The 17,975-nt window shown below is 41.6% G+C and overlaps 1 protein-coding gene across 1 annotated transcript in view; it reads right to left on the bottom strand.

Annotated features, from left to right (window-relative positions):
- Window positions 1–12,269: 12,269 nt before the first annotated feature.
- KCNQ5 (potassium voltage-gated channel subfamily Q member 5) overlaps window positions 12,270–17,975 on the bottom strand; it is a 516,838-nt gene continuing 511,132 nt past the window's right edge. Inside the window, exon 13 of the mRNA XM_047102198.1 lies at window positions 12,270–16,843. Within this exon, the coding sequence (XP_046958154.1) occupies window positions 15,881–16,843 (963 nt within the window). The 3' untranslated portion in view covers window positions 12,270–15,880. The remainder of the gene's footprint in view (window positions 16,844–17,975) is intronic.

A 17,975-nucleotide genomic window follows, 5' to 3' on the forward strand; every position in this document is an offset into this window, starting at 1 on the left:
AAAGCGAACTAGAAGGTTAACTTTGCTGGAGTAGAAACTGAAGCCTCCTGATAATACTGGCATCATTTACAAATGTTTTGAAATTTTTTTGCCCCCCAACACAAAGGCCATACCAGGGAACCACAGGAAAGCAATAATCTATTTTTTTAAAATGTTTATTTATTTTGAAAGAGAGCAATGGAGGGAAGCAGAGAGAGAGAAAGAGGGAGAGAGAGAGAATCCCAAGTGGGCTCTGTGCTGACAGCTGGATTTTGGGCTTGAGCCCACAAACTGGGAGATCATGACCTGCCCCGAAAAAAGCTTTTTTTTTTTTTTTTTGGAGCTACTTGCTTAAAATCATTAAGTCAGAAAATCTTGCTTGCTTTATCTTCAAAGTGCACCTTAAATCCATGTTTCCTATTGTTGAAGTAACTTCTTTTTCTTAAAATTTGCCCCCAAATCCAAAATAATCAAACTTCTAAGATACCTTTTCTTTTTTTTCTCTCTCTTTTAGTTTATAAAGGAAAAAATAGAATATTCAGGTTTGCTTCACATTCTAAAATTTTGAGTAACTCAAACATTATGAATTTTTTTTTGGTTGCCAAATTAGAATATAAAAAACTGACAAATCAAAATAAAAGTTGAGTTTTTTTGGGCTAATTTTAATAAAATCATTATGTACTTCTCAAGTGAAAAACAAACAAACCCTTGTTCATTATACAGATTGACAATAACTATCAACACATTGATTTTAAAAAAGAAAATTCTGCAGATTGGTGACTCTTTTAGACTTCCTGGACCCAATTCCAATGTGTGTGTGTGTGTGTGTGTGTGTGTGTATCAGGTGGGTTCCCCCACATACAACACAATTCTTGGATACCAGCAGGGTGTCCAATAAACTCAATTCTGACATTGTCTACTGGGAGATAGCATCAGATTCCACAGGTTAAGGATTCAGTCCCACAAGACTGGTCCCCATCCCTATCCCCTTCAGATGCAGGTAGCAAGCCCCAGGCTGTTACCTGTGCTTCTGACAGCCCAGCTAAAGATTGGAGGTTCCTAAGACATCCTCCTTAGGTTTGATTAATTTGCTAGAGTTGCTCACAGAACTCAGGGAAACACTTAAATTTATCAGTTTATTAAAGGATAAGATAAAGAATACAAATCAACAGCAAGATGAAGAGATACATAGGATGAAGTTCTTAACCAAGGAACTTCTGTTCTCATGGAACTTGAGGCCTGGTTCAGCAGCATGTGGGAGATTTCTGGTTCCCCAGGCATGGAAGCTTCCAGGGGAAAAAAAAAAAGACTAAAAAAGCTGTCCACTTGGGTTTTAATGAAGGCTTCATTGTATAGTCATAATTGGCTAAGTCACTGACCATTGGCTGATTCAACCTCTAGCCCCAATTCCCTCCACCAGAGACTGGGGGTGGAGGGGGTAGGACTGAACGTTCACACTCTTCAATCACATGGTTGGTCTTCCTGGAAACCAGTGCCCTCCCTTGGATGGGGTCCAAAAGTCACCTTCATTAATAATAAGACACCCATTTCCATTTTATGGTTCTGAAGCATTTTCTGGAACTGTGGATGAAGACTAAATATATCTGAGATATATATATTTGGTCATCTGTATATTTGGTCAACTGAAGGAAGCTAACTTCAAAGTGTAATGACCCAGAATTCCAAGGAAACACCTTAGCTTATCACTATGCCAAGCAAGCATTGACCAAAGAAATTGCCCCCAGTGATGGTGTATGTACTGGCTATTGTTTACTTACAGGATAGATTGAGGATACTCCTGATGGATAGACAAGGTTCTGAGGGTAAATTGCTTGATTGTTATTCTGGACCTAAGGAAATCTAACTGATTTCTTTGGTGATGTGGAGTACAAATTTCACTGTTGATGTACTAAAGAGCAGCTCCAAAATGCCCTTTATGAAAAGGCCATGCCAGGGAACTTCAGGAAAGTAATAATCCAATAATTTATAACTGTAAGCATATAATTCTAAGTATTACAAAGGATTCATTTTTTTGTGCCCAAATTTATCATCAGTAAGTATAAGCAATATTCCCCAAATGTCCTACCTAACTAGCTTCTGCATGCTTGGAAACTTGGAGATTTAGTTTTTTGAAAGAGACTAAACTTACAAAAATTACGGGAAAAATTATCTCTGGCCTCAGTTGAAAGAATTTCATTGAGAAACCTTAAAGGATTCTCACATATCCTCCAGGAATAACTGATCTTTGGAAGAAGACTACCAAACCAAGAACTTCATATAGAGCCAATGATGTGAAGTAGAGAGCTTCAACCCAAGGCAATAAAACAAGATAAATTTTTTGGTATCTCTGCCCTCCTTTTTTAATTTTGCTCTACTTATCATTGTACTTTGGTGCCCCCTAGAGGTGAAGATAAATTTTTCATAATTCTTTCTCATAGTTACATTTCTAATCTTAATCCTTTGTAATATTTCTCTTCCACTTGAGGAGAGGCAAACCTCTTTCTGTGTGTGTGTGTGTGTGTGTGTGTGTGTGTGTGTCCAGGCTATAGATATTGTTCTAAATCTAATTGATTAATGGATTTGTCATCCTCCACAAGATTTGACTAACCAAAATTCAATAGCTGTTCTTTTCAACACTTCAAAAAATTAGATTTTCTTCTGGAATTTGAATCTTCCTGACAGTATTAATCTTAGCCTTCAGCTCTATCAATATTGAACATTGAACCCAATACTTAGCCTGACTCATGAAACAAGATTATAGAATAAAAACAAATATTAAGGCTATCCTTGCAGTATTGGTCTGTTGTCTTCAGTGACTCCCCAGCCTCCACTTGAGGAATCTTTACATATTAAGGGACTAATGATTGTCCTGCTCCCATTGTGATCAATGATACTTGTGCTTCCTATTCAATTTGTGCAACAGTAAGTTACTACTTTTTATGTGGACATCAGGCGTTCACCTGATTATTACACAAACCCATTTTGTGTAATAGTATGGAGGAACTTTTAGAGAATTTGCAATATTTAAAGCATCTATTCCTACAGGAACTGTTTCTCTAAGAAAGATACTGAGAGACCTGAAACAAGGGAAGCATCGACTATTCAGAAGAGCTCCCAGGAGATGTAATCGACTCCCACTGCAATTTCAATAGTAGGAATAATACAACAAGAAAAGCTGGTACAAAATTTGTCTTTGAACCTAAGAGAAGTCATAAATGACACTACCTCTGCTCTGGAGGTCCAATAAACTAGATTAAATTAAAGTTTCATGGTGGTTATGGATGATTAAATGGCCTTTGGTTTCTTCTTGGCTAGCTAAGTGTTTGCTTTATAGAAAACACTGCTTGTAGCACCTACCTAAAACACTATTGGTTAGGTAGAGCAGTTAGTAGTTGTTAGAAGAAAGACTATCTGGCTCTCTAGAACACATTCAGGTGAATTTGGGGATCTGATTTCATGGTCTGGGTTTGAAATCTAGGCTCTTTCCTTTGCAACCTGTTAATAGGACTAATAATCACTTTGTTTCCAGTAATTACCTGTATTTTAGTTGACCCATGTATCCTGTCCAGTCTTTTTTTTTTTTTAGTTTACTTATTTATTTTGAAACAGAGAGAGAGAGTGCACGAGTGTGCACATGCATGCACGTGCGGAAGCGGGGGAGGAGCAGAGAGAGGGAGAGGAGGGAGAGAGAAACCCAAGCAGGCTCCACACTGTCAGTGGGCTCGAACCCATGAACTCACATGAGATCATGATCTAAGCCAAAATCAAGATGCTTAACCAACTGAGCCACCCAGGTGTCCCAATCCACAGGTGTCCCTATTAAATGCTACTGTGCAGTCATTATGTTCTTAAATAATTCAGCATCTCACCTTGTAATAAAAGACTCATGCGAAACTAACTGCAGTACAAATGCAGACAGTGTTCTCCAAATAGCCTTGTGATCAATGGATTCTGGTGATAGTGTGGATCTGAACCATGCAGATGAATGTCCTGAGGGCTGGCCAATGTCCTTTGGTCAAAAAGGGAGATGGAAAAGTAAAAAAACAAAACAAAACAAAACAAAAAACCACCAAAAAAAAAAAAACCACCCTAAGAACTTGCAGCTGGAAGGTAAACTCTAATGTTCCCTACTAAACATAAACGACTCTTGCAGATTACTTTAACCAGTCAAGACCACTCAGCGATTGTGATGCAGCAAGATGTAGAAAGGCCATTTACTACAAACTACGTGTACAACCAGACAGAGACAATGACACTCTTCAATCAAGACCACATTAACCTGCCTCCTACATAAAAATCATCAGGATAATCACCAGATTGCCCTATTTTTACAAACTGGCCTCTGCTTCTCTAAACAGCCCTCAGAATCACCCAGTCAAATCCTATAATAGGCTCTCCACAACTCTTCTGTATAAAGAGGCTCTGTATTTCTGGACTGTTGCTTCTTTCTTGAAGCAGCATACCAAATAAGCTCAGGTTTGACGACCACACATGTGTAATCATTGGTTGGCTGGTAGTAACTGCTATGGTCTGAATGCTTGCATGCCTCCCCAGATTCACATATTGAATTCCTAACCCCCAAGGTGATGGTATTAGGAGGTGAGGCCTTTGGGAAAGTTCCTCCTCATTAACGTGATTCATGTCCTTATAAAAGAGGCCCCAGAAAGCTTGAGTGCCCCTTCAGACATGCAGCCATGTAAGGACACAGTGAAAAGAAGGCTTTCTACGAACCAGGAATATCTTACCGGATATCAAATCTGCCAGTGCCATGATCTTGGCCTTCCCAGCCTCCAGAACTGTGAGAAATAGGTACTTGTTTAAAAATTTCTTTTAATGTTTATTATTTTTGAGAGAGAGAGACAAAGAGCAAGTAGGGAAGGGGCAGAGAGAGAGAGGGAGACACAGAATTGGGAGCAGGCTCCAGGCTCTGAGCTGTCAGCACAGAGCCCTACACGGGGTTCCAACTCACAGACCGTGAGATCATGACCTGAGCTGTAGTTGGCTGCCCAACCGACTGAGCCACCCAGGCGTCGTGGTACTTGTTGTTTATAAACCACCTCAGTCTATAATATTTTGTAGTGTGAGCCAACTAAAACAGTGCCTGTCCAAATCTAGGGAGGCCATTTTGGAATCTTCCTGTTCTAGTGCTTTCCATCCCTCAATCCCTGCCCTCACTCATGCCCAGTAGATATGCTCCAAATTTTCTTTGAAATTAGAATGAAGATAATTTTGGATTCTTGGGCATCAGAGAGGCAAGCAGTGAGGAGATAATACAATTTGGCATGAAAGGATTAAGCTCCGATTAGACAGTTACTTGGGATGGATTTTATTGAAAGGAGTTGTAGGCATGGGCTGCCCTTCCCCTAAGGCTGTCCAAGATGTGGGGTTGTTCAGGTGCCAATATTTAGCACAGGTCCTGGGCCTATCCTGACTTCTTCCAGGTTCTTTTTTGACAGGTCATTTTAGCTTGCCCCTATTCCAAACCAGGTATGAGCAATTCAGGGCAAGGATATGAGGACTTGCAGCAGGAAGCCATGGTTGACAGTATCTGCTGAGAACTTTTCCCTTCCATTGGTATTTGACATGGAAGAGAACCAGGAGGAGTGCATCTTTGTTGGGTGGCTCTTGTCTATGCCATGCCCCCTCCCCGGTTTCCAACCTTCCCCTACTCTCCCACAATCTGTCCCAGAGCACACACCCCTAGGGGTGGTGGTTCACTCGTCCCTCCTCTGGTTGCAGGCCACCTTGACATAGACCTTCACTGAATTGAGGTGCACAGCTACACCCTCATTCAGCTGGAAGGTTGGTTCATAGCCACATGCCAGACCCATGTCGCCGTAGTTGGACTGCCTGTGGCAAGGCAGTGGCTATGTGATATGATGTGGAGCATGGGGAGCTGGGACTCCGACTGGCAGGCTCAAGGTCAATGTCTTTGGCTGAATTGTAGAGCTGTGCGGCATCTTGATTTCTTCAGGAATCGCTTGGGTGGCCGGAAATGCAGGTACTCCAGTGAGTCCTTCAAGATAGTGCCCTGGAGCCACAGCCATTTTGGTGGTCTTCAGTCTGGAATTGCAGCAAGGTAGCAGGGAGGTGTGTGGATAGGCACAGCCAGGAAGGCCCGGGTTGGGGTAACACTGCTTAATGTCTCCTTGGGGGTCCTGGCCTGCCCTGGGTCTTAGTTGTGAGCCCTGCCTCTGTCTCCACAGACCTTCAGATGCTGCAGTTCGGCTGGAGGTAGGCCCTGACCGAGGACGACCTGGCCATCTCCACCAGAGTGCCAGGGCCAGGGCCCAGTCTGCCTACGAGGGTGGGCGGGACTGTCTCTCTCAGGCTTTCCCAGGCTTCCCCTACCAATGGGTTGGTTGTCCTAGATTCCATTAGATTTCACTCTGTGAGTAATAAAGGACTGATCTCCCCTTGGCATTTAGGAGGTGAGGGAAAGTTTTGGCTTTGGTGAGAAATGGCATTGATAGAAGTTTGAATTTATGACCTAATCTTGTTCCTCTCGGACCTTCTAGGCATATGTCTGAGACACGTCTCCTAAATGTAAGAAAGTGTTCTTCCACTTTCAATAAAGTAAGTGACTCCATGTATAAAGTCTCTGATGTGCTGTCTTTTTCTTTTGGATAAGCTTATCTGACCCAGGAGGGGCTTTGGGCGGGTCCAGCACTGAGGTCTTCAGAACCATGATGTGCCGCCTGTGCTGACTCCCAGAGATGCGGCCCAGTACTGGAGAAGGAAATGGAAAAGAGCTCTCCCACAAACTGCTTCTCTCACACATGAAGCCTGGTCAGGCTCTTCTAGGTTTAATGAAGACAGGGGCTTCCAGAAAAGAAGGGACCCTGGGGCTCCTGGGTGACTCAGTTGGTTCAGCGTCTGACTTTGGCTCAGGTCATGATCTCACGGATTGTGGGTTTGAGCCGGCATTGGGCTCTGGGCTGACAGCTTGCTTAGAACCTGGAGCCTGCTTCAGATTCTGTGTCTCTTGCTCTCTCAGCCCCTCCCCCTCTCATGCTCTGTCTCTCAAAAATAAGTGTTAAAAAGAAATAAGAAAAGAAGGGACCCTCCCCAACATTCCCCTGGACTTTAAAAGGTAGACTAATGAGGGGTGCCTGGGTGGCTCTGTCAGTTGAGTGTCCGACCTTGGCTCAGGTCATGATCTCACGGTTTGACAGCTCAGAGCCTGGAGCCTGCTTCAGATACTGTGTCTCCCTCTTTCTCTGCCCTTTCCCCACTTGCGATCTGTCTCCCTCTCTCTCTCAAGTATAAACGTTTTAAAAAAATGGCAGACTCATGTGAGAAGAAATGAAGAGATTGTGTGTGTGTGTGTGTGTGTGTGTGTGTGTGTGGTGGTGGAGGGTCTAAATGGAGACAGAAACTGGTCCTACTTCAACTGCCTGGTGAAGTAGGCAGCCAGGCAGCCTGGAAAACCTTAGGTACCCAGGCATTGTCCTTGATTGCTAAATGTTCGGGGGTGGTGATGGGGTGTTCCAGGAGCAAAAGATCCTGAAGTCCCTTAAGCTATGAATAAATTGACAATAAGCTTTCCTAAATCTCCTTTCTAGAACTTTCCTGAACGGCAAATCCACAGCTGGATCTCTCTAGTCAAGATTATGACAAGCTAAACATGTCCTCACTTTGAACTTCTCCTCCTCCAGCAGCCTGGATCTCACAATGAGGCTATTGCAGGTGAGGAAAGATGGTGCCTTGGACTACATACAGTGCAGTGGTGGAAGTGCTAGGAAGTGGTTGAATTTGGAGTCTATTTTAAACCCCTCAAGATTTGTTAATTTCATAGTTTTTGGCCAGTTGTAAACACAAGTAAGAATAGGTTCATAGTAGAAAAACAGTCTGGCTGGAAGAAAGCCAATCATACTATTTTCAAAGGGAACATTATGCTTACTTTCTAATTGATAATTGAAATATTAATGGCTCACAAAGTAGAAGGAAAGCTTTTATTAAAAAAGACAATTTCAGGGTGCCTGGGCGGCTCAGTCAGTTGAGTGTCTGTCTCTTGATTTCAGCTCACGTCATGATCTTGCGGTTTGTGGGATGGAGCCCCACATCAGGCTCCTCACTGACAGCACAGAGCCTGCTTGGGATTCTCTCACTCCTTCTCTCTCTGCTCCTTCCCTGCATGTGCTGTCTCTCTCTCTCTCCAAATAAACAAACAAAAAAAGACAATTGCAAAAAGACTATTTTCTCCCTCAATTAAGTTTCACACTAGGAATTATCAAATTAACATTCTGTCTTCTTGGGACTGTAATTCTGATCTCTAAATCCAGTTCACCAAAGACTTCTGTATGGGCACACTCACATATTAATCATGTAGAAGTGGGGTGCCTGGTGGCTCAGTCAGTTAAGCACCGACTTCAGCTTAGGTCATGATCTCACGTTTTGTGAGTTGGAGCCCCACATCTGGCTCTCTGCTGTCATCACAGGGCCTGCTTTGGATCCTCTGTCTCCCTCACTCCCTGCCCCTCCCTCTGCATTCTCTCTCTCAAAAACAAACAAACAAACAAACAAACAAACAAAATGTAGAAGTTAGTATCTCAGGGGTGCCTGGGTGGCTCAGTTGGTTGAGCGTCCAACTTTGGCTCAGGTCATGATCTCATGGTTTGTGGGTTCAAGCCATGTGTTGGGCTCTGTGCTGACAGCTCAGAGCCTGGAGCCTGCTTCAGATTCTGTGACTCCCTCTCTCTGCCCCTCCACCGCTCATGTTCTGTCTGTCTCTCTCTCAAAAATAAATATTAAAAAAAAAAAAAAGGTAGTATCTCAAACCCTGGAGTGAGACTACAAGTATTTAAACCGAGCTCTACCACTGAAAAGCTTTATGATCTTCAGCAAGTTAGTAATCTCTCAGTGCACTAGTTTTCTCATCTAATAGTAACTACCTATAACTATATAGTATGACAAAAAATATATATTTATTATATTTTATATTGTATATAATATATATTTTGCCTAAATTTTTTCTTCCAATAGAACTATGATTTTGTGGGTCCCTTCTCCCTAGTTCCAAAAGGGGAGTTGTGATTGGCTCAAGCCAATCAGGGCAGATACTTGGTGACTGTTACCAGCCTCAAGAATTAACTCAGGAAACAACAGATGTTGGTGAGGATGCAGAGAAAGGGGAACACTTTTGCACTGTTGGTAGGAAAGCAAACTGGTGCAGCCACTCTGATAAACGGTATGGAGCTTCCCCCCAAAATTAAAAATAGAACTACCCTATGACCCAGCAATTATACTATTAGGTATTTATCCCAAGGATTCAAAAATGCTGATTCAAAAGGGCACATGCACCCCAATGTTTATAGCAGCCCTATCAAAAATAGCCAAATTATGGAAAGAACCCAAATGTCCATTGACTGATGAATGGGTAAAGAAAATGTGGTGTATATACACAATGGAATATTAGCCATCAAAAAGAATGAAATCTTGCTATATGCAACAACATGGATGGAACTAGAGTGTATTATGCTGAGTGAAATAAGCCAGTTAGAGAAAGACAAATATCATATGATGTCACTCGTATGTGGAATTTAAGAAACAAAACAGATAAACATAGGGGAGGGGAAGAAAAAATAAGATTAAAAAAAAGAGAGGGAAGCAAACTATAGAGACTCTTAACTACAGAGAACAAACTGAGGGTTGCTGGAGAGGGGATGGGCTACATGGGTGATGGGCAGTAAGGAGGGCACTTGTTGAGATGAGCGCTGGGTGTTATATGTAAGTGATGAATCACTAAATTCTACTCTGGAAACCAATATTACACTATATGTTAACTAACTTGGATTTAAATAAAACAAAGCAAAACACAAAAAAGGGAATGAACATGTGACCTGCTTTAGGTTGATCAAGTGTCAGGAAAGGATTTGTATTCCATGGTGAGTGGCAGGCTCCCCACCTCCTCCCCTTTCCTGTTGGCTGTGATTAAGGGTGTGTGTGGCAGCAGTTGCCTCTGGCAGCCATCTTGTGGACAAGAGAAGAATCATCAATACTATCCTGACGAGGAAGATAGTAGAGATAAAAACGTTGAACCTGGAACCTTGAAGATGTAATTGGGCAAACTGTATTATGCCATCCTACCCCTGGACTTCAACTGTGTTAGATAATAAAATGTTCTTATATATATTTTTAAAGTTAAAAAAAAAGTTTTTATTTATTTATTTTTGAGAGAGAGAATGTGTACAAGCAGAGGAGGATGCAGAGAGAGAGGAGGACAGAGGATCTGAAGCAGGCTCTGCATGCACAGCAGAGAGCCTGATGTGGGGCTCAAACTCATGAACCGTGAGATCATGACCTGAGCTGAAGGCAGATACTCAACCAACTGAGCCACCCAGCCACCCCAAAAATGTTCTTTATACAAAATGTATTTAAGGTTGTTTCATCCAGAGTGTTCCTGGATATATTACCTGTGGTAATGTGGTAAGGATTATATGGCTTCACACTGTCAGCACAGTGCCCAACATGGAACTTGAACTCACGAATGTGAGAGCATGACCTAAGCCGAAATCAAGAGTCAGAGCTTAACCAACTGAGCCACCCAGGCGTCTCTGGTGTGATGTCTTCATGGCTCACATGAGAGCAAGTGGCAATAAGGGGACACATGAATACTTCGTTACTTGGGGTCACAGGGATGAGCAGGGATTGGCAATCCAGGAAGGAAGTCACACTAATGTAGGCAAAGGAAGAAGAAGCAAATAATGGAGAGATGAGCATCGCTAAAAATAAGAAAAAATGCATGTGGTTGAAAAAGTAGGTGTAGGTGTTGTGGCAGGATATGAGAATGCTAGGATCGTGATGTCTCTCCTAGAGAACACCAGACTTAAAATTATGATAGACGTGAAGTGAATCATGGGCAAAGAGAAGTAAGTCATACCAGTGTACCTCTGGATTTTCTATTTATTTGAACAAAAACATTTTGTCATTTACCAGTTTTGTGGTGTTGTAATTTCCATGGCAGTGCATAAATCTATAGTTTACACACAATACATCTGATAAATTTCTGCTTTGAAATGTATAATTTGCAATTAGGTGTGCTAGAAAGTGAAGCCTTGTTATAATTAAAATTAAATTGTTTTTAAGAACAATTTTTACTTGCATCACATTTTTGAAGCAGTGAAAGCCACGCTAATAAAAGTTTCCAAGGTCTGGGAACCTATATTTTTTTAATGTTTATTTATTTATTTATTTTGAGAGAGAGAGAGAGAGAGGGAGAGAGCAGGAGAGGGGCAAAGAGAGAGGGAGAGAGAGACAAGATCCCAAGCAGGTTCGGCACTACCAGTGCAGAGCCCAGTGTGGGGCTCAAACTCACAAACCGAGGTATCATGACCTGAGCAGAAATCAAGAGTTGGATCCTTCACTGAATGAGCCATGCAGGTGTCCCTGGGAACCTGTTTTTATCTATGGTTAAGATACAGTATTTGTCGGAAGTATAATTTTGCTTTTAAATGGTGAGGGTGAAAGGTAGTGCTAAACAAGTTCAAACGTGTTTGGAAGTGATTTACACTTTTAAGTTGGTCAAGTAGGCATGTTCCATACACAGTTTTATTTTCACTCATCTCTAGAAGGTAGTAGAATAGGCATAGACATGTTTGGTCTCATTAGAGCCGTGGTGGGAAGTCCCCTCACTTTGCTCTCCGGGATAACACTCCTTCTTCCTTCTTCTTCCTGTCTCAAATGCTTCTGTTAGGGCTTTGTTACCTTGTAGTCCAGAGTCCTAACCTTCAGAGCTTCCTTTAAAATAATTCCGCTGGAATTAATCATAGATACTTAGTGCAAAATTCCTACGAGAATAGAAGGAATGGGCTATTTTATTTATTTATTTATTTATTTATTTATTTAATATAGTTTATTGTCAAATTGGTTTCCATACAACACCCAATGTTCATCCCAACAAGTGCCCTCCTCAATGCCCATCCCCCACTTTCAAGTCCTTCTTTGGTATGATGTTGCTGGCTAGATGCTAAAAATGGTAATTCTGGGTAGCCAGGGGCTGCAGCTTTGGGCACCTGCCTGGTCTCCCAGTGTTTTCCTGTCACTTGTTTAGCAAACCCTTTTATTAGAGTTAATACAAAGCACATGTGACATGTGTCTAGTTAATACACAAGCACTGCTTACCTGAATTTTGATCAATATCAAATTAATTTTTCTTATTTTTTATTTTTATTTTTTAAGTAGGCTTCACACCCAGTGCCAAGCCCAACATAGGGCTTGAACTCATGATCTCAGGATCAAGACCTGAACTGAGCTAAGAGTCAGATGCTCAATCGACTGAGCCACCCAGGCGCCCCTCATTTTCTTATGATACACCTTCAAAAACATTTGCAAATCTCCCCCTCCCCAAATTACCAATGGTTTCTTCACTCACATTGCAGAAAGGGAACTTTTATATTTCAGTCCAAAATCTGTACACACCCCATTTGGCTCACTGGGCCCAGTGAGTTCAGAACCAACCGGTTAGTTCCAGATAAAAACAGTCACGCTAACTGTTTATAGACATATTTTTAATGTTTGACTTTAAAACAAATGATCCCAGTAAAAGAGAGCAAAGGAAATTACATTTCAATGATAGCTTGAGATGGGTATGATGTTCCTGATTTATTTGTTTTCAGGAACAGACGACTGTATTGTCATACTTGACTTTTAGAACTGCTCACTTAAAATGCACATAATTATATTAAGTTTCTCTTACAAAAACACAACCATGTCATTTAAGGCAAAAAATATCAGCTTCTGGGGAGATACATTAATGTTTATGACATTTTCTCAGTCTGGTTGAATGAAGTGATCCGTTAATTTAGTTGCTCAGATTTCATCCTTTCTTGTAGTTTTGCTTTGCAAATGGGCATGAGAATTAGTCACTTTGTGCCTGATTTCCTCCTATTAGACTTGTTTCACCTGCAAATTATGAACTTTCAGAATCACTGAGTCAATGGGAGGTGAGAAAGGCACCTTTGAACAGGAGATAAAGACTTAAAAACTCAATAAAGTGTCTTACTTAAAACAAAACTTGCAACCTACAGATATTAATTTAGTTGAACAAAATGCAAACATTTAGACCAGACACAGCAATATTTTTAGTCAACCTCATAGAAGGGATGTTTGCTAGTGCGTGTTAGCTTCATCAACCCTACATATTGAAGAAGGCAGACAAACTTCTGAGCATGTGACTGCTCAGTGCTCAGCTAAATTGTGCTTCAAGACACCATTTGGCATGGACCAATGGGACTTTGCTAAGTGTAAATGGGAGACCCCTCTCAACTCCGTCGAGAGTAGTACAACAGACAAAACCCTACAGTTTGCATATAGCACGACTATCTTTTAACATCCAACAGTTTTTGTGCTAGAGTAAGATAGACACAAAATGGTCATGGCTTCAATGTATAAAAGTTTTTCACATCATGGTTTATCACATTTTGCTACGATTAAGACCTCAGTGATGCATTTAGGGTTTGTTTCTGAATCTTCAGTCTTCAGCAATGCTGGATGAATACTGTGTTTGAAGCCTAAAGAGGCCTAAGGAGGGGTCCCCAATACATTCAGAATTCCTGCTGCCAGTGGGGTTCGACCCAGGACAGAGTATGTCCAGGAATCAGTGCTACCTGAAAGTTGCTGCCTCCCTCCTCTTCCTCGACTGATATTTGGAGAGAGCCTGCAGTGTGCATGGCAGGTGTCTGGCTTTAGGTCAGAGGAATGGTGTGTGTGTGTGTGTGTGTGTGTGTACGCGCGCATGTGTGTCCAACCTCTTTGGGAGAGTGTGTCGCAACTTCAGGTTGAGGAGAGACATAGTAGGTGAAAAACTTCATTTAATAATTTACTAAAATTCTGTGCTTCAAAAATGAAAATAATTGCTTTAAAAGCTTGATAAAATCTTTTTTAACTGGAGTGTAGAATTGAGACCCTAACTTCTGTATGTCTCCAGCAGCCAAGAAGATTCTGAATGATACACTCCAGGGGACGATGCTAGAATTCAGGTGGGTTGAGAAGAAAAAGCTTTTAAAATTTCAGTGCTTATCAAAAGGGGCAAGGGTTTTAAAAGGTTGAGAAGCCTATTTGAGGAAGAGCAGAGAAGTCGCTTACTTGGGGATGGAGACTGGGTAAGGCCTGGTGAAGTTCAGGAGCAAAAGAGTGGCAGGGAATTGATAAGTTATTGGAGAGGAAGAGTAGGAGAGTCAGGGGTGGAGAAAGCCAGTTGGGGGAGACAGTTGGGAAGGACTGGTGGATTTCAGGGCCTCCTCCTGCCTTTGGACAGCCAGTTGCTATCCCTGCTTTGTCTTCCTGGCTGATGAAAGTTTTTTGGAGGAGCATTATCTGCCAAGGAAAAAAACTCTTCCTTTCATAAGTCCTTCTGTGGCTGGAGTTTAACTGAACTGAAGTGCTCTCTGGCTTCTCCTTGCTTTTTTTAATGCCATTACCTTGGCTGAAGTTCTGAGACAGCTAGAGAGGTTTCCAACAAGCAGTCAGCGTGGCTTGCTTTTCTGGTAAATGCATCTTTCACTTTGTTTCCCTTGGGTCCTTGCTGCTGCGGCTATATGATTAAGTGTTTTGATTTGCAGACCCAGCCAGGAGTACCTGGCTTCTAACTGTAAATGTATATACCAGAAACGGAACCAATAATTATAGATTTGGGGCAACATTCTTGGGGGAGAATAGAAAATGTTTGCTACAGTATAAAAAGTAAAGGAAGTTTAGTTATAGCCTTCCATATGCAAAATGTATTACATAATAGCAAAAAACATTCAGGGCGTATTAAAAAATAAATACCTTGCAAAATTCTCTGTTTATATATAAGACGAAGGGATGTTTAGGTAGTTGAGATTCCCTAGTAATATTCATTTTCTAAAAAGATCAAGTTCTTCTATTTTGGTTTGTTTTTCTCCCTCTCTTTACCCTCTGAGGGTGAGGCTATTTTCATTAACTTCACCCACTTCCTGGTGTTGTGTCTGGATTCTTTTCAAGCCTTTCCCGTTTCAGTTTCACTCCAATGTCTAATTCCCCAGGATCCTGCCTGTCAATTCGGCAGGAATGGTTTCTGACACTACAGCAAGCCGGGGGTGGCGCCATTGCAGAGAGATCAGCCCAGCCGCACTGGTCCTTCTACTCATCCGTATTGTATTCGCTTGTGTAGAAGTCGACCACTTATAAAGGTGATTTAGCCATCGAGGAATACCTTCCCATGAACTCACATGTATCAAATAGTCTATTTGCCCCACTGGCCCTGAATTTCATTATTTGCACACTTTCTAACTGAAGAACATTCTCGTCCTAAAGAACAACATGAAAATGATGTGCAAAATTGCTTGCCACAGCGTTAAATCACCAAAAGCACACAGATTGACATTCAAATTACATTAATAATAAAATGACTGGATAGGAATGGGTTGGTAAATATATCTTGAAATAAGCAGCCGTTTCTATTATTATTCCCAAGTTCTGCTTTCCTTGATACCTTGTTAGCAGCGGTTGATGGTAGCCATTGTGTTTACATATACATTATGGCCTAATTTTGAAAATGTATTTTGTATTTAATCACAAAGCAGAAACGCCTGAAATTTGAAGTTGTTTACTCCCATAATTTCAAAACACAGAGTCAAATCTTCTAAATGACCTAATCTTGACATTGTCACACACCCCAAAGCATTAGCAGTGTTTGGTTTCTCAGGATTTTTAACTCAAGGTACATTACTAAATGAGTGGGTTAATGTTGATGTACCTTGGAATTTCAGCCATCCCTAACATGCATTTTCATGCAATTAAAAGATAACGGGCTTATAAACTTTCTTTCGTGTTCTTCCTGATTCTTGCAATTTCAACTTTTTAGAAGGGCTTTCGAAATAGTTCATGCAATGATATGTCTGGCTAAAGGAACTGCTATGCTAGAAGGAAAATGAAGAACTTATTTCAGTTTGACATGAGGCAAGCTGAGGGCTTCTGTACTTTCTCCTGCCTTACAAATGCTCTGAGATGATCTTGACCTTCCAGTCCTTAGAGAGTCTGACGCAAAAGCAGTTTCCCTGGCAGGCTGCGGCACAGCGTCAAACGTGTCTGTCTCAGTCTCTTCAGGACCCACCTCTTCATCAGTTATAAACAATTTGGATTCCCTCCATTTGGGGTAAAAATCCTGGCTGCCTCTGGAGCCACTTGACTCACTTCCAGAAAGCTGTATATTCAGTTCCTCCGTTGACCTGATCAGGTTTTGCACTGACAGGGATTTGCCCAAGTCCTTGGGCACCACGGGGTGGACAGATAACAGAGTTTCTCCTCCCATATCAAAGCTTTTCCTTAGAGAACGGTCCTTGGTCAGATTTGACTGTGCAACCTGAACATTTTCCTTGGAGGCAACAAGGCAGGTGGTGACATCAGAAATGCTTTCCTGTAAGCCTGCGGGGTTTGGGTGCAGGGTTTCTGGCCTGGGTAGATGCTTGATGGCTGGGAGAGGAGGCGGGATCTGTAAAGTTGTTGGGGCTGCTGGCTTGGGTGCCACATTTATTTGGTTTGCAATGTTGTTGGCGGCTGCCACTGCAGAGCCATCACTTTGACTCATTGGCACCTGTGTTGCTTGACTGTGCATAGTAGGGCTAAGCGCATAGAAAGTCTGAGCGCTAAACTCATTTGGCGTCAGAATGAACTGCAGGCCTCGAGAGATGTTGGCACTAGCTGATCTGGATAAGCAGCCACTGTTCTGTGCGGAACTGGACAGGTCTTTGCTATCCACAGGGCTTTGATAGTCAGATGTCTGTTCACATTCAAAAGGTGGGATCTGGAATGAGGCCAAAGTGAGGGCAGAGGCAGAGCCTTTCCGGAGGACCTGTTGATATATATCTAGTAGGCAGTCCAGCTTGGACTCGATGGACTGCACCTAAAAATGGGGAAAATGGTTACATATGAGTATAACCTGTCATAAGAATGGGCTTCATTTCTAGAATTAAAAAGTGCAGTCAGGGTGTTTCAATACAGTTAAATATTGAGTATAATGTACGTCAGCAGTGGTGGGAGCAAGGGATGATTTCAGAGGAGAGGTATGATTTGGCTTCTACATAATCTCTACCAAGACCCACCCCCTTAACTCTTTAAAATGGACAACTGATGTTCTCAAAAAACATAGAAGCACTGTAAGAAAGCAACTTCAAGACTCCCAGCCCAATCAAGCTGCCTTTGGCTAAGCCTCCTCCAAGAAATCATTCTGGGACTCTACTGCAGTCTGGTCAGGAACTTCTATAATGAAAGCGAGACCTTAAATATCAATGTAGGTGATTCCAAATTTAAAAATAAAGGTACCAGGGGGCAAAGCATAAGAGACTCTTAAATATAGAGAACAAACAGAGGGTTGCTAGAGGGGTTGTGGGAGGGGGATGGGCTAAATGGGTAAGGGGCATTAAGGAATCTACCCCTCAAGTCATTGTTGCACTATATGCTAACTAACTTGGATGTAAATTAAAATACATAAATAAATAAAAATAAAGGGATAAAATGCTTCAGAATTAATACTTGAAATATTTTTGATTAGACTGGGGAGCAGTTTGATTTCTGGACAGTTGTCTTTTTTTGAAGTTTTTAATTTTCATTCCAGTATAGTTAAGATACAGTGTTATATTAGTTTTAAGTGAACAATGTAGTGATTCTGCAATTCCATACATTACTCAGTGCTCATCATAAGTGTACTCTTTAATCCCCATCATCTATTTCGCCCCTCCCCCTCCCCCAACGCCCTGCGGGCCACCATAAATAACCATCAGTTTGTTCTCTATAGTTAGTTAAGAGTCTGTTTCTTGGTTTGGACGATTATCTTTGTATGAGAAGATACAGCTTCAGGCTTAGCAACTTTCAATGTACCATGATAGTTACAATGAGGTTTTGTTCTGTTTTTTAAAGAGTGAAAAAGATAACCACCAAAACACAAATGGAAAATAGATCTTTGTTATTTTACTGTTGAAAATCTATAGTTGCCTCAAGTATTAATTGATGAGATGAAATTTTTTATTCCTTATGTG

Source organism: Lynx rufus, unplaced genomic scaffold (genome assembly GCF_022079265.1).
Source record: "Lynx rufus isolate CCGP_SWC_20201006 ecotype Redwood Valley unplaced genomic scaffold, mLynRuf1.p SCAF_6, whole genome shotgun sequence".
In the NCBI taxonomy this organism is placed as follows: domain Eukaryota; kingdom Metazoa; phylum Chordata; class Mammalia; order Carnivora; family Felidae; genus Lynx; species Lynx rufus.